This window comes from Colossoma macropomum, unplaced genomic scaffold (assembly GCF_904425465.1).
Source record: "Colossoma macropomum unplaced genomic scaffold, Colossoma_macropomum, whole genome shotgun sequence".
NCBI classification, from domain to species: domain Eukaryota; kingdom Metazoa; phylum Chordata; class Actinopteri; order Characiformes; family Serrasalmidae; genus Colossoma; species Colossoma macropomum.
The window spans coordinates 11438275-11462435 of NW_023494809.1; the positions used below are offsets into that span (position 1 = coordinate 11438275).

Genomic DNA, 24161 nt, shown 5'->3' on the forward strand with positions numbered 1-24161 from the left:
CGCATTAGTGAGGGCAGGTGATTTGAGGCTCATGTGCACCTGCTGCAGAGCAGGGGTGTCTGTTTTTTTTGTAAGGGCCAAATCAGATCATGTCATAATACCTGAGGGTTGAAAAATTGTTCACAAATGATTCAAACATCATGTTTTCAAAATATGAAAAATGAAGAGCAATTAATCGAACCTAGCATTTTGCTGGTGATCCATTCTGAGAAGCTGGTGAGGTTCCCTTAAACGTACACTATATTTCCAAAAGTATTCGCTTATGAAATTGAGTGAGATCCCATTCTTAATCCATAGGGTTTAATATAATGTTGGCCCACCATTTGCAGCTATAACAGCTTCAACTCTTCTGGGAAGGCTTGCCACAAGGTTTAGGAGGGTGTTTATGGGAATTTTTGACCGTTCTTCCAGAAGCGCATTTGTGAGGTCACACACTGATTTTGGACGAGAAGACCTGGCTCGCAGTCTCCGCTCTAATTCATCCCAAAGGTGTTCTATCGGGTTGAGGTCAGGACTCTGTGCAGGCCAGTCAAGTTCTTCCACACCAAACTGGTGCGCAGTCATGTTGGAACAGGAAGGGGCCATCCCCAAACTGTTCCCACAAAGTTGTGAGCATGAATTTGTCCAAAATCTCTTGGTCTGCTGAAGCATTAAGAGTTCCTTTCACTGGAACTAAGGGGCCGAGCCCAACTCCTGAAAAACAACCCCACACCTTAATCCCCCCCTCACCAAACTTTACACAATTAGTTTACACTTGGCACAATGCAGTCAGACAAGTACCGTTCTCCTGGCAACCACCAAACCCAGACTCGTCCATCGGATTGCCAGACGGAGAAGCGTGATTTGTCACTCCAGAGAACACGTCTCCACTGCTCTAGAGTCCAGTGCCGGCGCTTTACACCACTGCATTCGGTGATGTAAGGCTTGGACGCAGCTGCTCGGCCGTGGAAACCCATTCCATGAAGCTCTACACGCTGTTCTTGAGCTAATCTGAAGGCCGCATGAAGTTTGGAGGTCTGTAGTGATTGACTCTGCAGAAAGTTGGCGACCTCTGCGCACTATGCGCCTCAGCATCCGCTGACCCCGCTCTGTCATTTTACGTGGCCTACCACTTCGTGGCTGAGTTGCTGTCGTTCCCAATCGCTTCCACTTTGTTATAATACCACTGACAGTTGACTGTGGAATGTTTAGTAGTGAGGAAATTTCACGACTGGACTTGTTGCACAGGTGGCATCCTATCACGGTACCACTCTGGAATTCACTGAGCTCCTGAGAGCGACCCATTCTTTCACAAATGTTTGTAGAAGCAGTCTGCATGCCTAGGTGCTTGGTTTTTAACACCTGTGGCCATGGAAGTGATTGAAACACCTGAATTCAATGATTTGGATGGGTGAGTGAATACTTTTGGAAATATAGTGTATGTAAATCAGCCGCCAGAGGAGTTATGGTGCGTGCATTTTCATGCTGGTCAGCGAAACGTATCAGCATGTAAAGTCAGAGCTTTCTGTGAGCTACCATGTTCCCTCTCATTGTATAAAAGATGCACAATGCTTAATTTAATTGTTAGAGTGCTCAAATTACTGACTTGTTCAATCAGAGTAACAATAAAATGTGTCTAATGTATTAAGTATATTCCTGTTCAAGAGTTTACTTGTTCAAAAATATAGTCTGCGAGACAAACTAAACAAAAATCTATACTTTTTAGTTTTGTTAGATGATGTTCTTTACAAATCAATAAATGCAGCAACCGCATTCAGAAATTAATGAAATGAGAGAAGCAGATTAAACAGCATGAATAAGTCTTTCTTAGACTTTAAAGGGTTCATATTTACTGACCTACTGGATTTGTAAGACTCGAGTAGCTGCAGCTGCTTTAGTTTCTCTCCTGAATATTTACTGTAATGTTCTTTCTTTGTTTCATGTCTGTTGATATTGGATTCATTAGTCTTTTGACATATGAGAGCACATTTGCTGCGGCTCTCGATGAAAAAGTATTCAAAAGTTTGTGCTTTAAGGAACTAAATGTCAGTCAGTAAATGAAGCTGCAGGTCTAGCAGGAGAAGAAAGGCTCTTAAACTTCGTTACCATAATGCGGCGCATTACACTATAATTTTATGGTGCTGCTCCCACCATCAGGTGAAAGGAAGAACTGCAGCATGCTGGCCACTTATACTCTGAAACAGAAGCCTCAGGCCTATTAAAAAATGGTGTGTGGGCTGGACTTCGGACAGCCCTTGCTCCAAAGCGTCTCATTCTATTGGTTAATGCTTTTCTATGAAGATTATATCTGTGTATGTGCAAATAAAGAGTTGTGTGAGTAATGGGTGGAAATGAAAGTAGCTGAATTTACTCATTACAAGAGTCTAAATATTCTATTTTTTATGTTTTTTATATCTGCATATATATTTGCATTTATGCCTATGTATATTTTACATTTTAAATTTAAGTAGTGTTATCAAAGCTTTTAATGACCTTTTAAACTGTGCTGGCCTGGTTGCACCATTTGACTGGTTGTGCCACCTGACTTTTCAGACTAATTTCAAATTAAACTAATCTACTTAAAAACCTGTAGAAACTTTTGTCTTTGAACTTGAGTTTATACTTACATTTTTTTCAAATAAGTAAACATTATAATAATTACACTTTCTCATGGTTTTCCTGATGTCAGACTGTCTGATATGGTAAACTGAACTGCTCTAAACATGACTCAAAAATGAAATTTTTCCCAAAATTTGTAAAAGAGCTACTGACCTTGGCATTGTACCCTGAAGGTCACTTGAGGTCTTCTTTATGATGCTATGCGCTGGCCCCTCTTTTCTAAAATGTGTCAAAATAAAAGTCTTTTGTTTTTGTTTGTACTGCCTGATATTTGAGAAAGTAAGAACTTGGTGACAAAAGTTTTTCAGTGAGTTGAACACTTTTAAAGTTCTTATTTTTAAATCTGTTTTTTATTTTAAAGTTTTCAAACATAAAAACCATGCCAAATTATTTTATTTAGAATTTTATATAACTACCTTTTTACCTTTTTTTTAATCAACATATATGGTTGGGAGGTTGCACCACCTGCCATTTTTAGACTTTTGGGCCATAAGAAACTAAAATTAATTTTATATAGATGCACTAAAAATTGTTTCACATAAAAGACATATTGTTGAATAATTTGATGTATGTCAAGTATGTATTATATCATTGTTTGGGAAAATAATGGACTTGGACTCAAAAACTGCATGTCATGTAAATTACCCATATGTAAATAAGATCTTTTCTGATTGGCTGTGCCTCATTCAAAACGCACTCAGAGCTGGAACAATCCCTAGAATTTCAATTAGAGTGGGCAAGGGCTAACCTGCTGTAGGCTGAATAGGTACATATATGCAAATGACTTTTTCGTGACATCACAGAAACAATGTATTCAAAACAGGCTGTTTCTATATTTACATATGACAGTGTTTAAACTAGACTAGTTATGTCTTGGACTTTGACAGTGTTTACATATATTTGTTTTTAAAAAGTGGGGGAAATGTACTTTTCAATGATATGGGGCATAAAACAAAACTAAATTATTAACAGCAACAATACTATCATACATATCCAGTATAGAGATTCAGTTTCGTTGCCTTTTACAATGTTCTACAAGTTGCTATAAATATGACGATGACAAAGAAAAGACTATAACAGTTATTACTATTAACTATTAACAAAACAATCTGTCTTGGGTTTAATTAGAGTTTCAACTGTAATTGACAGCTATATAATAATTGATATCTGACAGCGACCCCCAATGTTATATTATAATTTCAAAAAGTGGAGAGGACTTTAACAAGACAAGCAAATGAAAAGTAATGAACAGTAGCCAAATTACATTAATGTCGTAATCTTTGGGATTAGGTTACAGATTAAATTTCAAAGTAATTACTGTTCAAAAGTCTTAGGCAGCTAAGTATATTATTTAAAACTCATAAAACACTATATATTGTTTGTTGATGGATGTAAAATAAACATGAATACAGTAAAAATAAAAACAAACACCAAAACAAAACAACCCACAAGAATTCTGTGTTTTTAAGGTAGTTGACCTAATAAGCTGGTTAGAAGAATAAAATTTATTTCCAGATTGATCCTCAATGCCTCTAGCCATTGTGTGAATTTATTCAATTCCATCGCCTGCAAAACTGTTTTAACATAATGAGAGATTGATTGGACAAAGCAGGCACTGTATGATAACCACAAATGACTGCTGTTTATCCATTTATAACAAATTTGAATATAACAATATTTGTTTCTGAAAAAATAACAACTGTGGTATAATGGAAAAACCAAGATAATCCAGTAAAAAATGTGGCTGCAAAAAAAGCAATCTAACCCACAATTTGACCCACAAACATCAATGGTGTAGCTGATTTGCGAGCATAGAGGGCTAAAAGATATTTTGATTTTTTGAAAGCAAAACTACAGTTCCTGAAGCCAGATTATCCCTAATCATGGACTAAATAGGACTTTAATGGTGAAATACTTCATAGATCTAGTCTTAGACTAGGTTAAATATATGTCCAAGAAACCAGCTCTTAGAGATTTGAGAGAAACCATTTTATTTTAAGCTTTACAAAGTATTAAAAATATTGCAATCAATTCTACATGAAACAGGCAAACAAATTCAGTAATTCTGCAACAGCTCAAAGGTTACTAACAACTAAAAGTCTATAGTGTATTACTACTTTTTTGTACAAGTTCTACTCTTTGCAGTATTTCTTAGCAAGCTGAAAGGAGATGAAGGCCAAAACCCAGATAAAGTTTCTGAAGTGAAAGAAAGTTGATATTATCAATGTGCAAGTTAAATGTGAACTCTGTGTTGAGAATGATAAATATATCTGTAACTTCTGTGCTAAAAAAGATCATTTCAGCTTTACATTTGTTCATTGTTTTTATTTAAGCACTATCAGACTTAGAAAGCTAGACAGACAGTGCATCATCTGATAATCTGGTGTTCTTTAGTGTAGCTATGATACCTGAACCCAAGCTCTGGGACAATTCTCTGTGTGTGGCCTATACAGGAACAGAAGAGAAGGGGCCCCAGTACCGAGCTCTGTGGTACACCAGTACTGTCTTCTAGTTAAATGTGTGAACCAATTTGGAACAGGTCCAGAAAGCCCAATCCAGTCTGTCATACAGTTAGAGAATATACAGGAGCATCAAATGCAGGACTTCAATGTTTGCAGTAGTGTTTGTCTCAGATCATCTGCTACATTTATTAAATGGCAATAAAAGTAAAGGTACTTAGTATGAAACTAGAGTGATATTTGCCACACATATTATTTTAATTGAGGAAGTTAACTGGTTGTGATTACTTTTTTATCTTCACTCTGACAGTACAGATTGGAAATTTTGCCAAAGTTACTCAGTGCTGATTACTGAGATTATGATGTTTTGGGGTTGGGATTTAACAACTGCTCTTTTAGGTGCATCTGGAAAAATGCATGTTTCTAAAGAGTAAGTGGGTTATTCCACTAACTAATTATTAACTATTAATAAAAAAAGGATTACATCTCAGAAGTGTATTATTCAGTAACTACATTGAGAACAACACTAGCTGGCTGAGTTATTCCGACATTATGGGTGTGAGGAAGTCTAATAGATGATTTGGCATGGAATAACCCAAATGATAATGTTAAATATTTTGGAAATATCAGTGTCAATCACATATTTGAGTTCATTGAATTTTATGTTAATTTGAACACCCTTGGTCAAATGACGTTTTGCTGATTTTCTAAGTGAAAATAAGTTAACACACACGATAATATGTTATGTGCCATAACTTTTGTACAGTCCACATTTTGTGTTTTATTTTTTAGATTAAATTCAGCAACTAAAGTGATTGTGCATTAAAATGTGCAGTTCTCTGTACAGGAAATCAACAAATGGAATTCGACAAGGGCACCCAGACTTTTGCATGCAACTGTAAACATTTTTCCATTTCTAACTAATCTGAAAGATAAAAGTCTAAAGCGTGATTCACTTTCTTTTTTTTTTTCTTCACTTTTCTAGGCCTTACACAGTAATGGACAGACACAAACTCTTCCTAACTGGTAAAGTTTGCTTTCAATTATGACTTTACTTGCCTACATTACGAAAGTGATTCCAAAATTAATGTGCCAATCATCCCACATTCATTTTCATGCTAAAATCACTAAAATTTTTCTTTGGGGACCAAGACTCCCTCCAACCCACCCCCCATAAAAAGGGTTTGGTTATTGAACTTGTCACCTTTTCCACTGCCTACAAATTTGCATGCCAGTTTAAAGAAAACCTTGAAAATGTGTTCCTCCTTTTTGTGAATAACAATCAATAATTTGTTAGGGTTCACAGTGCCTAGGAGCCTATTGTAATTGTTCAATGTTTTTCTTATTATTGTTCTGATTCAAAACGAATTGATCAGACCAAACCTTAACTCGCTTAGACCTGAAACTTTGTTTCTAGTCTGTGTGTTTATATCTTAGGGTCTAGTCCCTTCCACTCAGGCACATGTTTTTACTTACGGTCCAGTGCACATTTTTACTTATGGTCAGATGACTGGTTTCAGGTAACACAGTACAATGTTTCAAATAACTTTACAATTATCAATGTATTTTTAAAATGCGGATTTTTTTTTCACTATTGTTAATATTGTTAACTGCATTTTTCAAACTAGTCCATGGATTTTGATCCCACTTTTCAAGGTCTTACAATACTTAAAAGGTCCACTGAGCCTCTTTCTGGCATGCTTATCAAATGGTTAATTTCTGAGAACTGGTCATGTTTGCAAAAACTAATGTCCTATTTGTCCTACGTCTTGATTTCTTTGTTAAAAACCTTTTGGACGTTATACAAAGCTCAAAATATCAGTATATATGAATTTTCACATATATCATGTTTAAAGACCACAGCTGAACTTTTATGGCAAATGAAAACCTTTTGATACACCTTGACTCTCTTTGGTTTTTAATCTGGCCCAAACTGCATTAAGCCTCTCTGCCTCAAACTGCAAAAGCCTTACTGAGCTGTTAGTGCTTGGACCCACCCATTGCTAATTGTGGCTTTAATTTTCTTTCTGTTTTCTCTTTTTGGTTGTGAGGTCTAATTGTCCCTTTTCAATTTAAAATCTAGTTGTTGTTTTTTTTATTTTACTTTTAGCTAAAATAATTAAGCCCCAAAGCATTGGTAGCTGAAACGTTATTTTAATACCAGCAGTTGAATATTCTAAGATGTGGAAAATGTTGCAAGTCTTTTTTTTTTTTTGGTTCAGTAGTGACCTCATTAAGTTGAACAAACTCTCTTTATCTTATCATCTCTCTTCACCTCCACAGTTTCAGTGCTGAGCTGCCTGAGTCATGGCTGGGAGGTTCAGGTGCCACAATCAGTTAAAGCTGTTAAGGGCAGCTGTGTGATGATATCGTGCCACACCAGCTCACACAGTGACGTGATATGGTACAAGTATAAAGGTACAGGGTTCCCTGTAGTGTATTCTAGAAACACTGCAGATATAATAGCTGAGTTTAGAGGAAGAACATCAGTGCCTGGAAGTCCCAGTCAGGGAGACTGCAGCTTAAAGATCAACAATGTCCACCAGGAAGATAACGGAATAAGCCTGTATCCATGGATCTATCCAGAAACATCTAGCAACCAATATAAATACATCCTAATAAATGTCTGTGAGTATACAAACAATACAAACATCCAAAACGTGCAGCCAGGAAAATGAGTATGAGAAATGAGAATGGTTTAGTTCATGTGCCTCTTCATATTATACACACTTCGTTATACCATACCTTTTAAAAGATAGCATTCTTGTTTTCCTGCATTTTTTGTAGAAGCGTAATGACTTTTGCCTCCTTTTGACTTTTCACCTCTAAAACATCTGAGTTTTAATTACATCACTGTGTACCAGCAGATGTCATTATCTCCACCTCTGCCACCCCCACCTGTTACCAAGAAAAAACCCTCAGCCAGCTCAGAGACCCTCCCCAATACCATATTTCACTCCCAAATATGTCAAATGCATCATTATGATTTCCCATTCACTATGATTTTAAATGACTTTTAAATTAATAATTACACACGTGATTATGATTTTGGACTACGAAAGTCTTTTGACTAATTAATATTAATATTTGTGCTTTGATTCCAGTGAACCCTGAGGTTAGCATTTCCGTTGAGAACACACAAACGGATGGAAAGTTATTCTCTGCCAACTGCACAGTCCAGTATACCTGCCCATCGTCCCCACCACCGTTAGAATGGATGGGTTTGTCTTACATTTCTAACAACATGACCAGCACTGTGGTCTCAGGAGGACTGTGGACTTTGGTGGCACGTGCTCAGTTCAGAGCAAACCGTCTAGACCACAACAGAACACTCAGCTGCAACAGCACATTCAACGGCAAATCTATATATAGTACAACTGTTATGCTCAACATCTTATGTAAGTAAAATTTACAAGCTGTCATGTTTTCTTCACTTTGTATTGTTAAAAGTGGTGAACCTCAGAGCGATGTTTCATTCTTTCTGTGTAGATCATAATTCAATGCAATGTACACCAGAATCAGACAAAATCATTTCTCAATGTATTTTGTAATAATCAAAATATATATAAAGTGAATGTAAAAATAGGAAAAATGATATACAACTAAGCATGTTTATCAGTATCTTGTAGGTCCTTCTTTACTCATTTAAAATTGGTTATTAGTGAGCTAACTCTGTGTGCGTATCTTCTAGGGCTAGTTATATATATCCAGATTAAGCCTAAGCCTAGACTAAAAAAAAATCACCATTAGCCCTGCAGTTTGGTCGAAGACTAGGCATAGCCTCTTTCTGCAGCCCTGCTACTGACCATTCCACCAGTGGACTTGTATATTTTTAGATAATAACTCCATGAAGCTCTCTGCTTGTGAAATGTTGTGTGTGTTGAGCTGCTAGGGAGCAATGAGGAGTGAAAGGTGAGGGGTGAGAACCCTCTACTCCCAAAACAATTCACTTCTCTCCACCTGCCAATGAGCTCAACTGATGGAGCTCCAAAACAACAGGAAATCATATTTTAGGGCCACTGTCAGTTTAGACATCAGTTTAGACTCAACTGATGTCCAGGAAAACAGCTCCTCATGTTGGCTTGCCCAGCTAATTTAAAGTGAAATTGTCCAAGAGCGAAGCAGTTCTCTGTCTATTCAGACAGATTTTCTTTTCCACTTATGCTATATGGCCAAAAGTCTGTGGACACCTGACTATTGCACCTCTATGAGCTTGTTAGACTTCCCTTTCCAAAACCATGGACATTACTATGGAGTTGCCCCCTTTTGCAACTATAACAGCCTCCAATTTGATTTTGGAGTGTGTCTGTGAGAATTTGTGCGCATTCAGTCAAAAGAGCCTTTGTGAGCTGATGTTGGATGGGAAGGCCTGGCTAGCCATCTACATTACAGTTCATCTGGCTTCATTTTGGCTATATAGTTTATTTGCCACTACCTGTGCTACTGAACTCAGCTAACTCTGGACTGTTTACAGTGAAATAGTTTGTAGGTCATAAGAAATGCAGCGATAAAACATATAATCTATATCCACTGCATCTCCACAGACGCCCCTGAAGATGTTAAAATAGATGGAGCAGATAGAAGTGTGGTTGAGGGTGGTACAATCTCACTCATGTGTCCTAGTAAGAGCAACCCTGAACCAACTGAGTACAAGTGGCTTGTTAACCAAAAGGGTTCCACGACGACCCACACAGCACCAAAATCGTTTCCCCTTAAAGCTGTCAAACGAGACACATCAGTGTCCTGCACTGCCCGTAACTCTATTGGAAGAGGTCAATCAAAGCAAGTACTGCTGAATGTCCATTGTGAATATTTCCTTATTTATTTTGATATTTTATTTAAAGTCCCTGTCAAAAGTCCCTGACTGAACCTCTGAACACATGGGCACAGGTAGATCTCAGACCCCTTCCCTATAGAAGTGCCACTTTTGTTGGTGTGTATAATAATTGTGTTTTATATGGCAGTTGTTCAAGATTCATTTCAGCAAGCCTCAGCTAGAGCTCCTGAGTCCAGCTTCATTGTACTTGGCTGCCCCCTCTGGTGTAGTTCCGACTATAAATGCACACCTCAACACAGCACTGGAAATCCCGCAAATGAAACAGCAAGCAATAACATCTTTTTAAGAAAGAATCACATTCAGAGGTGTATGATGCATGATCTTCTGGTTAGAAATGAAAGAATTAGCATTCCAATGTCAGGAGAAGACAGGCTAAAATATGGTGTTTGTGCTGCTGTGAAAAGTGTCACTGTGTAAAGTCAATAATCAATATATTGATGAAAATATGATGACAATAGTAGATCATTCACTCACGTCCGTTACCAATCTTGATTGATTTCTCTTTAAATTCTGTTTCAACATACTTGCAATCATCAGATTCATCCTCTGGGTGAAGGGGTTCTCACGTCGACTGCAATTACACATTTCCACCAGAGAGGTCTCCAAATACTGTGGTCATTTTGAAAATAATCAAACATAATGTTGGCAATGAGGGGCACTGATAACTTGACTAACCAAGTTTTTGTTATTGTAGAAAAAAACCCAAAAAACAGGGATTTATGCTCACAGGTTCACCGTTATAAATGTTTCTGTGTATACTGGTATTTCCAATGATATTTTAATGGCTTTACTTCTTGTGTAAATATTTCTTTGCTTTTTAAATTATAATATTTATATGGTTCGTTTTTGTGAAGAGAGTTTGTGAAGGACAGAGTTTATATTTATTATCTTTAGTATTATATATATTGCCTATTCAGTAGCAAGTAACAAACTGTAACATTGTTAATTAATAAGGTTATCTTATTTTTATTTTATATATATTTCATATTTACTATATATTTATTGTATTTATAGAGATAATGTAGGTTGCGAATATTAAAATAATTTTAAAAATGAAAGAAAAAAGTCAAAATAATTAGAGTGATTCTAAGTGGAAAAACATAGAGGATCATATTTAAAGTGAAATTATACTATGAATGTAATGCAAATGGTTTGTTGGCTATTTTGTGCTGTAAGTGTTAGCCAGGCTAGTCTTTCTAACTGTGATTAGCATGTCACAATATAGCCCTTAGCATTAGTGGCACTGGAGCATCTCCTCCAGCTGTTAACATGAGCAAAAAGAAGAAACCCAACCTAATTTGAACATTACCTTATTCGGTGCTCTGAAGTGGAGCTTATCATCAGTGAGGCTGTGCGAACAGAGCAAGGCAGCAGAGTCCAGTAAAGATCTATGAAAGGTGCATCTTTCTGTAGTCATCACGCCCATATCAGGAACTCCAGGTCTAAACTGGTTTTCTCTATGATATCAATGAATTGCATTGAAAATCATTGTGGTCATGGCCTGTGGTCATTTAAAATGTCCCAAAGACGAGACATTTTGTCCTTTTACAGGATTCCCTGAATTACGAGGCTGTTCTGCAGTCAAATTACAACTACAAACAAATTCCAAGCAAGTGCTCATTTCAAATCAATATGTATGAAAGTAAGTCTACTATTAACTTCAACACTATTATATACCAGCACCAGCTACTCCAACTGCAGCCTAAAACTGCCGAAGACTTCAAACTACCATATTGACAAAGCTTGCTGGTTTTTGTAGGATACTGTGGTGAAGTTATCAGTCTTATTATGTCTATTCAGTGTTCCTAATATAGGCATGATGGCAACTACAGAATGATGACAAGAGATCTATGAGACTTGTTCACTTCAGAGTAATGAATAGGCGGTATGGCATCACACCAGCACTTTAGATCAGGGGTCTTCATCTCTGGTTCTGGAGGGCCGGTGTCAAAAAGCACCTACTAGTCCATTAACAGATGAGTTGAATCAGGTGTGTTTGAGCGAGAGCCAGAGTTAAAGACCCCTGCTTTAGAGAACTGAAGTTTGTGATAGTAAGAACACCAGTGTGTTTTTATGCTTCATGAATCTTTGGCCCTGGTTAACATGTTGAGCAGTGCAGCATTAAGACTAGTCATGCCTGGCTATCCTGTCTCTCAGTTCATCCTGGTGAACTCAATGTGCTCTGGGTCAGCTGGAGGTGTCCGGTGTGTGTGTCGAGTGGAAGCAGCGCCCAAAACTAACGTTTCCTGGACAGTTATTGGGAGGAGGATATAGATGCAACAGTGCTCTAAGTGCTCCACCTAATACGGTAGCATTCAATGGCATGAAATACACCTACTGTTACTATGATGACCGCAGTACAATGATGCAACCATAACATCTCATCGATGCTGTGGGATGACTGGAGGTGTCAACAGAACATTTACAGAGTGTTAAACTAGATTAGATTAAGTGACCCTTATTAGTCCCACAACGGGGAAATTTCACCTCCGCATTTTACCCATCCATGCAGTGAAACACCACATACACACTAGTGAACACACATACTGGGGGGCAGTGAGCACACTTACCCAGAGCGGTGGGCAGCCCTATCCACAGGGCCCTGGGAGCAGTTGGGGGTTAGGTGCCTTGCTCAAGGGCACTTCAGTCATGTCCTGTCAGCTCAGGGTATCGAACCGGCAACCTTCTTGTCACAGGGCCTAACCTCCAGCCCACGACTGCCCCTGAAAGCTACATGCCCATATGCCCACATTTGGCACAGGGTTGAATTGTGTGAGCGTTGGTCACTGCTTTCTGTTCTATTTTATTTTATTTAAAAATAGGGCTGGATCCACGTAAATAAGTTCCAGGATGCTTTTGTTCCAGATATGAGAGGTGCTAGATCTATTTCCAGCAGGATCCAGCACAAATTAAGCACTGCTTGTCTGTCAAAATGCATCGGCTTTGGAACATTTTATTTTTCCATAGGGCATGATAAGAGCGATTTTCCAAACCACAATTCATTTCTGTCATAGAGAAATCCAGCTTAGTCTGGAGTTCCTAATATGGGCACGACACCATCTACAGAATGACGACACGACTACAGAGATCTATAAGACTGGGCCACTGTGTTAGAGCGATTAATAAAGGCACTGCCCCCTCTGCTGGCAAAACCTCTCCACTGCTTCAGACTAGACTACACCAGTGCTTTAGAGCAGAGGTCTTCATCTCCAGTCCGGGAGGGTTGGGGTCCAGGCCCTACTCAAAAAGCACCTACTAAACTTTTGATGAGTTGAATTAAGTGTGTTAGAGCGATAATGCATTAGAGGAATGAAGATCAAGTCTGTGACAGTAAGAACACCAATGTGTTTCTGCTTCATGCACCTTTAGCCCTGGTTAACATGTTGAGCAGTACAGCTTTAAGACTCAGCAGTCATGTCCTGTGTGCTGTGTCTTCCTGTCTCTCAGTCCCCCCCTCCATCCTGATGAATTCAACATGCTTTGTGTCAGCTGGAGGTGTCCAGTGCGTGTGTCGAGCAGAAGCAGAGCCCCAAGCTAACATCTTCTGGATGGTTGATGGGAGCAGCGCTGTCCACCCACACTTCAACACAACGACTACATATGCTGGAAGAACAGCAGTGTCAGAGCTGACAGGACCGCGGGCCAGCAACGTGTCCTGTAAGGCGTCTAACGTTGTGGGGACAGACACTTACCAGATGCCAATCCTGTGTCCACTGTCAGAAGGTAGTGCCTTTCTAAATGGTGTGTGAGTGAAAGAACACTAGACAGACCTTCAGTCAAACTGTGTTTTCACTTGTTGTACAAGAAGCATAACAGTAAGAATGCTTCTGTTTCTCTCTCTGTTATTTAACCCTTGTGTGGTGTTGGGGTCTGTGGGACTCATTTTCTATGTTTACCAAAAGAAAAAATGATGCGATTCATTATTATTTCAACCTCAGATTCCTCACCTTTGCTCATTTTCTGTGAAGAACATATAAATTAACACATTTTCAGTGACTCCACTCTGTTCACCCCCTACACATTTATATTACACATGTGGTGCTGGGCTGAACCTGCGAGGAATAAAAGTGTGGAGGTGCTGTGTCCTTCACTCTGTTCTTCTCCTACATGGCCTGCTGTTAGTGTGTGTGTGTCTGTGTGTGTATGTGTTTGTATATCTGTGTGTGTGTGAGGGTGGACAACATGGACAGGCTGCCTACTGGCTACAGCTGCTAAAGGAGAACTCTACACTGGCCACGTGTGATATAATAAACATCTGGTATTTTTACATAAATTGTTATGACTATTGATTAAAAAACCAATAATATGGTGGGTCCACCAGACCACTGAGTAACAACAACATCAACACCACACAAGGGTTCAGCACACAGTTACATTTCCAGCTCAAAAAATGACTTAAATAGTTAAATGAGTAAATCATGTAATGCTTTAAACTGATTATCGTTCAGTTTTAAGACAAGGTTGTCCATCACTCAAACATCACTCCATTTTTTTTTTTAAGTTTTCAAAATTCTATCAGGAATTTAACTGTTTTCTTCCTTTGAGAGGAGGACTTGAGGCCTACATCATCATACACTTGCCTTGTCATGTCCTGTTGCTGAGTAATCGGCTTATGTGGTTTCAGGCACTGTAAGACATACTTTAATTTATTAAAATGGACAAGAAAAAAACAGACAAAATTCACGCTTCAGAATGGCTACTACTGTTATTAGCTTTGCTAATGTACTTGTGTCATTTTTTATAGACCACAGTTTGCCATAGTGTCAGAAACTACATAAGCAAGTCTAAGAGAACTTAAGAATTTGACAATTTGTGGCAAATGTGTGATGATTTAGGCATGTCAGTTAGCACAGTGCTGCTCGGTGACCATAAGTTTCCACGAGCTACATTAACCTCTAAGTTCCAGTGCAAAACTAAAGAAGTAAACTTAAGACACCAAACATGTGTTGCCATAATTACGTGAGAAAAAGTGCAAAACTGTATAAATTTAATTCATGGATTCTTGCTTTAAGTCTTTTTTCCATCATTTTCAGGAAACACTGGATTGATGGTAGCTGCTGTAGTGGCTGTGGTGTGCATCATCCTAGGAATTGCTGTGGCAGCTATCTGCTTAAAAAAGAGGTAAAGTTTATTATAGACATGTGTCATAGGCCCAATCCCATTACACCCCTCACCCCAACCACTTACCCCTTACCCCTCCATTTTGCACGTCCACGCCTAGAGGTAAGGTGTCCCAATTTTTGATGAGATAGAGGGGTAGAGTGAAGTGTTAGGGCTACATGGCCCTCCAAACAGAGGTTTTTCAGAGGCACACTCTAAACAGAGTGTTATGAGAAAAAAAGGAAAAACCGGCAAGATGGCTGAACAAGCGACCAAAGAAACCCACAAATGTGAGAATTTTCTCTGTTAAAAAATTACATAATTAAAATTTTTATTATTAGTGTATTATTATGTATTATTAGTGTATTATCAATTCCAAGAGGCAAAGTGACACTCGAAAACAAGGGGTAGGGGTACCAATAAGAAATGGGATTGGGCCTTAGTCCTGCTAGTGTTGACTGACAGGACTGCTTATCTCCTTTGCATCATTCACTCTGTTATCATTACAATTATTACTGCCATCTTAACCAAATGGCACAGTGAAAAATCTAATTTACACAATTATCCACTTACTCCAGATTTTAATCTCCTTTGTTTGCAGACAAAACCTCTCAACTCAAACCACACTAAGGTCATAATTAAGGACATGACCATGTAGATGGCAGCCATTTTAGACAACAGGCGTTGCGCTAAATTCTGACTCCTCTTAGTCGTACTGTGTCCTAAACCAAGTCTTTATGTCCTTAATGAAGAGCTGAATGTGATTTGACTGGGTTGAAATACGTTTTGGGGAAGTACTTAGGAAAAACATTTTGGGTGACTATTGACTTCTAGTGTTAGTTAGCAACGGAAGCCTGATAGCTCCTGTTACATCCCTAGGATGTTTGTATTGTTTTGCTTTTTCTTTCATTCTCGCTCTCGCTTATTAGGAACCCGCCCACTCGTGCATGTGATTTACTGGAGTCCCGGAACGATGCTTGCATCTGATTGGCTGGCTGTGATTGCATGGGGTATATCTTCGAAGGCCGCGCTGGATGTCATCAAGGCTTTCCTCCATGGCGACTTGGGGCGATTGTTTTTAGATCTGAATCGCAGCTCAGAAATGTTTGTTTTATGGCTAGTGTGTATTGTCTGTCCTCATCTCAAATGAAATAGCTTAGCTTTACCTCTTGTTCTCTACCCAGTTACCTCTACTGTTTAGCGGTAAGCTCATGATCTTTCTCTGTAAACTTTACTCACTCTTATGCCAACCAGGTTGTAGGAGTGGGTGCCATTTCTTTTGACCTTGTTTTCTCCTGTTTTTGGTATAGTCAGGGAGTTGGGGAAGACTGGCTGTATTTTTGTTTCTTTAATTGTACATAGGTAAGTTAGTTCTCTAAAATCTCTAGCTAGGCTGGCTATGTTTGTTGTTGCCCACTCTGATGCTGTCCTGTGTCATGTATACAAAAGAGCAGCACAAAAGGAAAATAACATGACTTGATCTGTTCAAACGTCATCTGGCTCTCTTTTGTCTTTTTTTCATGTTTTGATCACCACAAACCCCTAGACAGGTCGTAATATACATTGGGGGCTCGTTCTCTTTTGGTTGTGCTGGGTAGTCGTTGGCTTGGCTGTTTCTTGTGTGTGTGGGGATGGGTCTTGGGCTGTGATGTTTCCATTAAGTGCGTTTATTAGTGCGCCGTCCGTAGAACAGTTTGAGCTGTGTCGTAACGCTGATTTATTGCAACTCGCCCAGCATTATGATATTGGGTGACGGAGATTTTGAATAAATATTCCCTTAATCAGTAATCAAATAGATTAGATGTTGTAATCAATAACCAAATAGGAAGTATTGCCTAACAGAGAATATTAATTCTCTCACAAAGGGTCGGCCTTAGTCTGTCTGCATAGGAGATTCTAGACACTGGAAAGCAGCTGGGTTCACAGAGAGGCCTGTGTGTACCTACTGACCCAGTGAAGAGAGGGACAAGTTGACCTTGAAAGGTAGAGCAGGCTGGTAAAAACCTGTTGAAAACCAGTTTTGAGGAGTGAGCTCATCATGTGATGGTCAAATTGATGGACAAAGAGATGCACCTATTAGAGAATGAGCTAATATCAAAATTTGAGAAGTGAGGCGGGGGGATATCACATTATCCCAGATAAATGGTATATAAACTGTTGTGTGGAACACTGTATTTGCGCAGTAAAGAAGAAGCCTTTTTCTCCCTTCCACAACAACTCAGTGGCTGAAGTCTTTTACTCTACTTTCTTTTATTTTTGATTGAATACCCTTTTCTGTTTTTGTTTATTTTATTTTTGTTTATTTTTGTAAGTGATTAAGACAATAATTAGAATAAAACCACAGCACAGAATAGTTTAGATTTTAAAAACCATCATATGTCAGGGCTTTAGGCAAGGAAGCAAATAGCTCTTGGTCCCAACAGTAGCCTGAGCAGAAAGTTTGAAAGATGTATCAACAATAACTAATGGAGGCAGGACTTATCAGCATTTTGCAAACGGTTAACTCACAGCAGATAAGTAGTGGTAATATGCACATTGCTAAAACCATGTTACAAGCAAGTTAACACTCCTATAGTAAGCCTAATACTGTATTTCTCCTGTACAACACTATTACTATACCAACATCAGCTACTCAAACTGTACTGTACTACTGTGAAAGTAACTTAACCCCACATTTGACAAGGCTTTCTGGTTTGTGTGGGGTATTTTAGTGAAGTTAACAATTATGATGTCAATTCTATGCACAGGAACATCAGCTTGCACATAGAAATATGCACATTTGAACTCATTAATAACCTCGCAATTCAGAAGATCTAGCGACATTTGGACGAAAAAAGAGCATTAGCGGCTATTTTCAAGAATGCCATTCGTTTATCCAATAGAGAAAAAGGCAACACTTGCAACCTCCGCGGCTTGAAACAGGCTCGCACCTCAGAGACTTCACCTGTTGTAGAGTCTCTCTACTGACTTTTTTGGCCATGGGTGCATAGGAAGATGTGCAGACATGTTATTTGTGCTAACCTTTGTTGGGGTGAGGGCTAATTAAGCAGTGCTACGTGGCTACCATGTACAGGAAATGTGTGGTCAGAAGTGACCTGCCTGCTTTTAGGCCGTCTGCTTCTAGAGCAGCGGTTCTTCCTCCTCAAGGCTCAGTAAAAGAGCTTTCATCTATATTGCTATGTTTCCTGTGTCTTCTTTTACGCTGACACCACAATATACACAAAAATAGCTTATTGCAAGCACACCGCCTCGTGTAAAGAAAAGCTTTTACTGAAATGTGCGTTTTGTTTGACTTTGATGCCCATCAACTAATCATTCACCCCTTTCACAAAATGAACAGGGAAACCACTAAACTATGCAGTCCTTTGACTTGCTCATGTGGTTTCTGAAACTGTCAAAGAGCAGTGCTAAACTGGCACTGCAGTGCTGGTAATTACCACCGTAGAGGGATACAGTGTTCTGTGAACTCAAAAGTCAGAAACCAGCTTCCAATCTGGGCTTAAAAAAATTGAAATTGTGGTTGCAGAAGTATTTATTTCACTTATTAGTAGTTGATCTTGTAGTTAATCACATCATACTCTAATGGTTTTTGGTTGCCCTCTCTATGTACACGAAAACTGTGCGACTTTTCAGAAGACTCTCATGTTGATGGGAAATGTGTTAGTGTGCTACACAATAAAGGAGTTTAGCATCTCCTCCTTCCATTTGGACGTAAAATGTATCACTCGGTTTCTTAGACCATTTTTTACTGCCTTTGGGATTGCAGGCTAGCACACACATTTAAGAGTGAGATGACCGTTTGTCCATCCTTCCACTGTGAGAAGACGAATTACTGCTATCATCTCATTTCATTTTTGCAGGAAAAAAGTTTTGCAACACCTACATCACCCATGTAAAAACGTACTTGCCCTCCACAACTGCATCCAAACCCTTTCTATAACTGGAGATCAGTCTTTCACATCGCTGTAGCAGAATTTCGGTCCACTCTACTCTGCAGAATTTCTTTACTTCAGCGAAATTGGAGGGCTTTCCATTATGAAGTGTCCATTCAACATCCTGCGACAATAGAGGTCAGGACTTTTGATTGGGCTATTCAAAACCTTAATTTTGTTTCTTATGAGCTATTCAGAGGTGGACTTGGTCTTGTGCCACACCATCACACTACCACCACTATGTTTCACTGTTGGAATGGTGTTCTTATTGTATAATGCTGTGTTGACCCCTGTCTTCCAAAAAGTTCCACTTCCGCCTCAGGACAGGGCATTATTCCAAAAGGCTTGCGAGTCATCAAGGTGTTTTTTGCGTCAAGCCTTTTATTTATGTTCCTCTTGGCTACTATTTGTTTTCCCCTTACAACTTACCCAAAAATACCAGGTATGTTCTCTTTCTAAAGGTGGGATCATGAATGCTCACCTTATCTTAGGTGAGCGAGGCCTTCTAGTTCTTGTAGGTTCTTGTGTGGCCCGTTTTTCTTTTTTTTTAGGCCCGCCACTTCTGGGAAGAACTATTGTTCCAAATGTTCTCCATTTAGAGATAATGGCTCTCACTGTGGTTCACTGGAGTCCGAGAGCCTTAGAAATGGCTTTGTAACCCTTTGTAAACTGATGGATTTCAATAACTTTCTGTCTCATCTCTTCCAGAATTTCTTTTGTGGGAGTCTTGTTTGTTGAGACTTTTTAAGTGATGCTTAGAGCACTCAAGCCTGTGTGCTTCTTTTTTATTTGATCTCAATTATTAATTAAGTTTGGTTAACTGGTTCACTGAGTAACTAATGGGCAACTACTTTTTCACACAGGGCCATGTAGTGTTGGGCATGTTATTTCATTCAATAAATGAATTGATCATTTCTTTTGGTTGTGCTGGGTAGTCGTTGGCTTGGCTGTTTCTTGTGTGTGTGGGGATGGGTCTTGGGCTGTGATGTTTCCATTAAGTGCGTTTATTAGTGCGCCGTCCGTAGAACAGTTTGAGCTGTGTCGTAAGGCTGATTTATTGCAACTCGCCCAGCATTATGATATTGGGTGACGGAAATTTTGAATAAATATTCCCTTAATCAGTAATCAAATAGATTAGATGTTGTAATCAATAACCAAATAGGAAGTATTGCCTAACAGAGAATATGAATTCTCTCACAAAGGGTCGGCCTTAGTCTGTCTGCATAGGAGATTCTAGACACTGGAAAGCAGCTGGGTTCACAGAGAGGCCTGTGTGTACCTACTGACCCAGTGAAGAGAGGGACAAGTTGACCTTGAAAGGTAGAGCAGGCTGGTAAAAACCTGTTGAAGCCAGTTTTGAGGAATGAGCTCATCATGCGATGGCCAAATTGATGGACAAAGAGATGCACCTATTAGAGAATGAGCTAATATCAAAATTTGAGAAGTAAGGCGGGGGGATATCACATTATCCCAGATAAATGGTATATAAACTGTTGTGTGGAACACTGTATTTGCGCAGTAAAGAAGAAGCCTTTTTCTCCCTTCCACAACAACTCAGTGGCTGAAGTCTTTTACTCTACTTTCTTTTATTTTTGATTGAATACCCTTTTCTGTTTTTGTTTATTTTATTTTTGTTTATTTTTGTAAGTGATTAAGACAATAAAACCACAGCACAGAATAGTTTAGATTTTAAAAACCATCATATGTCAGGGCTTTAGGCAAGGAAGCAAATAGCTCTTGGTCCCAACAGTAGCCTGAGCAGAAAGTTTGAAAGATGTATCAACAATATCAAGGACTTATCAGCATTTTGCAAACGGTTAACTACACAGCAGATAAGTAGTGGTAATATGCACATTGCTAAAACCATGTTACAAGCAAGTTAACACTCCTATAGTAAGCCTAATACTGTATTTCTCCTGTACAACACTATTACTATACCAACATCAGCTACTCAAACTGTACTGTACTACTGTGAAAGTAACTTAACCCCACATTTGACAAGGCTTTCTGGTTTGTGTGGGGTATTTTAGTGAAGTTAACAATTATGATGTCAATTCTATGCACAGGAACATCAGCTTGCACATTGAAATATGCACATTTGAACTCATTAATAACCTCGCAATTCAGAAGATCTAGCGACATTTGGACGAAAAAAGAGCATTAGCGGCTATTTTCAAGAATGCCATTCGTTTATCCAATAGAGAAAAAGGCAACACTTGCAACCTCCGCGGCTTGAAACAGGCTCGCACCTCAGAGACTTCACCTGTTGTAGAGTCTCTCTACTGACTTTTTTGGCCATGGGTGCATAGGAAGATGTGCAGACATGTTATTTGTGCTAACCTTTGTTGGGGTGAGGGCTAATTAAGCAGTGCTACGTGGCTACCATGTACAGGAAATGTGTGGTCAGAAGTGACCTGCCTGCTTTTAGGCCGTCTGCTTCTAGAGCAGCGGTTCTTCCTCCTCAAGGCTCAGTAAAAGAGCTTTCATCTATATTGCTATGTTTCCTGTGTCTTCTTTTACGCTGACACCACAATATACACAAAAATAGCTTATTGCAAGCACACCGCCTCGTGTAAAGAAAAGCTTTTACTGAAATGTGCGTTTTGTTTGACTTTGATGCCCATCAACTAATCATTCACCCCTTTCACAAAATGAACAGGGAAACCACTAAACTATGCAGTCCTTTGACTTGCTCATGTGGTTTCTGAAACTGTCAAAGAGCAGTGCTAAACTGGCACTGCAGTGCTGGTAATTACCACCGTAGAGGGATACAGTGTTCTGTGAACTCAAAAGTCAGAAACCAGCTTCCAATCTGGGCTTAAAAAAATTGAAATTGTGGTTGCAGAAGTATTTATTTCACTTATTAGTAGTTGATCTTGTAGTTAATCACACCATACTCTAATGGTTTTTGGTTGGCCTCTCTATGTACACGAAAACTGTGCGACTTTTCAGAACACTCCCATGTTGATGGGAAATGTGTTAGTGTGCTACACAATAAAGGAGTTTAGCATCTCCTCCTTCCATTTGGACGTAAAATGTATCACTCGGTTTCTTAGACCATTTTTTACTGCCTTTGGGATTGCAGGCTAGCACACACATTTAAGAGTGAGATGACCGTTTGTCCATCCTTCCACTGTGAGAAGACGAATTACTGCTATCATCTCATTTCATTTTTGCAGGAAAAAAGTTTTGCAACACCTACATCACCCATGTAAAAACGTACTTGCCCTCCACAACTGCATCCAAACCCTTTCTATAACTGGAGATCAGTCTTTCACATCGCTGTAGCAGAATTTCGGTCCACTCTACTCTGCAGAATTTCTTTACTTCAGCGAAATTGGAGGGCTTTCCATTATGAAGTGTCCATTCAACATCCTGCGACAATAGAGGTCAGGACTTTTGATTGGGCTATTCAAAACCTTAATTTTGTTTCTTATGAGCTATTCAGAGGTGGACTTGGTCTTGTGCCACACCATCACACTACCACCACTATGTTTCACTGTTGGTATGGTGTTCTTATTGTATAATGCTGTGTTGACCCCTGTCTTCCAAAAAGTTCCACTTCCGCCTCAGGACAGGGCATTATTCCAAAAGGCTTGCGAGTCATCAAGGTGTTTTTTGCGTCAAGCCTTTTATTTATGTTCCTCTTGGCTACTATTTGTTTTCCCCTTACAACTTACCCAAAAATACCAGGTATGTTCTCTTTCTAAAGGTGGGATCATGAATGCTCACCTTATCTTAGGTGAGCGAGGCCTTCTAGTTCTTGTGGGTTCTTGTGTGGCCCGTTTTTCTTTTTTTTAGGCCCCGCCACTTCTGGGAAGAACTAATGTTCCAAGTGTTCTCCATTTAGAGATAATGGCTCTCACTGTGGTTCACTGGAGTCCTTAGAAATGGCTTTGTAACCCTTTGTAAACTGATAGATTTCAATAACTTTCTGTCTCATCTCTTCCAGAATTTCTTTTGATTGTGGGAGTCTTGCTTGTTGAGACTTTTTAAGTGATGCTTAGAGCACTCAAGCCTGTGTGCTTCTTTTTTAATTGATCTCAATTATTAATTAAGTTTGGTTAACTGGTTCACTGAGTAACTAATGGGCAACTACTTTTTCACACAGGGCCATTTAAACAGAATAAAACAGAATACATCAGGGGGGTGAATCCTTTTTCACAGCACTGTATAAACTGTCAAGACAGAACTAGTCATGTGGTTTTTCAAAGATGATAGAATTCATATATCCTCTAGCACGTATCTACTGTCAGTTTCACCAGGGCCACTCTTGGCCAGATGTTTTAGAGTGCCAGACCATGTACATACTGCCTAAAAACCACAGCATCACTAATTTTGTGACATGCACACTCTCCTACATCAGTGTCACTGCTGAGCTGAGAATGGTCATCCATCCAAATAATACCTGAACGACAGTGGTCTTGTAGTCAGTAGAGATGCTGATAAACTGTGCAGCAACAACTGGGCTACAGTATTTGGACACACAGTACAGTATCTGGCTCCCATAGTGTAGTACTGTTAAAGACGAGTCTGCTTCGCCTGAAGCCTCAGTCCTTTAAAGTGGCTGTTTGACCAATAATCAAATTGACAGTTTCCTTTATTATCTGAAAATGTAACTAATCAGCCAAGTCATGTTTGGTGTCTGAAGTTTGCTTCTTTAATTTTGCACTGGAGCTACAAGGCTAATGTAGCTAAGAAGTAAAGGAAGCCACCGTGTTAAAACCACTGTGTTAGCATTGCACAAACTGCATGCTTGAATATCACACGCCGCAAACCATGTCTGTTTTAGACAGAACATTTTTTTTCTATTGTTTTTTAATTGCCTGTGATTAACTGAATCAGTTCATTTTTACGGATACTCAAATATCAAAATTAGTCGGAAAGCACATCCCTAGTCATAAACCACGTAAGCAAGTCTATTTATCACGTAACAACTCAAGAAGGTTTGAAGAAGCAGTGTAATGGTTTGCACAGTGCAGTGAGCTTCCATTACTTGCTAGCTATACTAGCCATCTCTAAAAACAGCATAGCTAAAAGCCCCAGGAAATCTGTTCCAACACTGGAATGTTTGGTCTGATCAGGAATGGTGTGCAGGTTTTTGACCTGATGCACGGTTTTCGTACAGTCTTCATATGGAGTTAAATCAGTGTCACCAGAACCTGAACCTGAATTCATGATGCAGAACCTGAATTTGTGATGCTCCTCACAAATTTAGGTTACTTGCACACAAAT

The 24161-nt window shown here is 39.1% G+C and overlaps 1 protein-coding gene across 1 annotated transcript; it reads left to right on the plus strand.

The window, feature by feature from the left end:
- The first annotated feature begins 8281 nt into the window (after window positions 1-8281).
- Window positions 8282-16764, plus strand: LOC118799050 (Schwann cell myelin protein-like). The gene is made up of 4 exons (XM_036558738.1): window positions 8282-8455; window positions 13342-13617; window positions 14928-15015; window positions 15924-16764. The coding sequence occupies exons 1-4, from the start codon at window positions 8302-8304 to the stop codon at window positions 15979-15981; spliced, it is 576 nt and encodes a 191-aa protein (XP_036414631.1). The 5' UTR covers window positions 8282-8301; the 3' UTR covers window positions 15982-16764.
- The last annotated feature ends 7397 nt before the right edge of the window (window positions 16765-24161 follow it).

Coding starts and splice junctions, on each gene's coding strand:
- LOC118799050 (XM_036558738.1), top strand. CDS start 8,302: ATGACCAGCACTGTGGTCTCAGGAGGACTGTGGACTTTGGTGGCACGT. Junction 8,456..13,341: donor TGTTATGCTCAACATCTTAT/GTAAGTAAAATT, acceptor CCTGTCTCTCAG/TCCCCCCCTCCATCCTGATG. Junction 15,016..15,923: donor GCTATCTGCTTAAAAAAGAG/GTAAAGTTTATT, acceptor CTCGCTTATTAG/GAACCCGCCCACTCGTGCAT.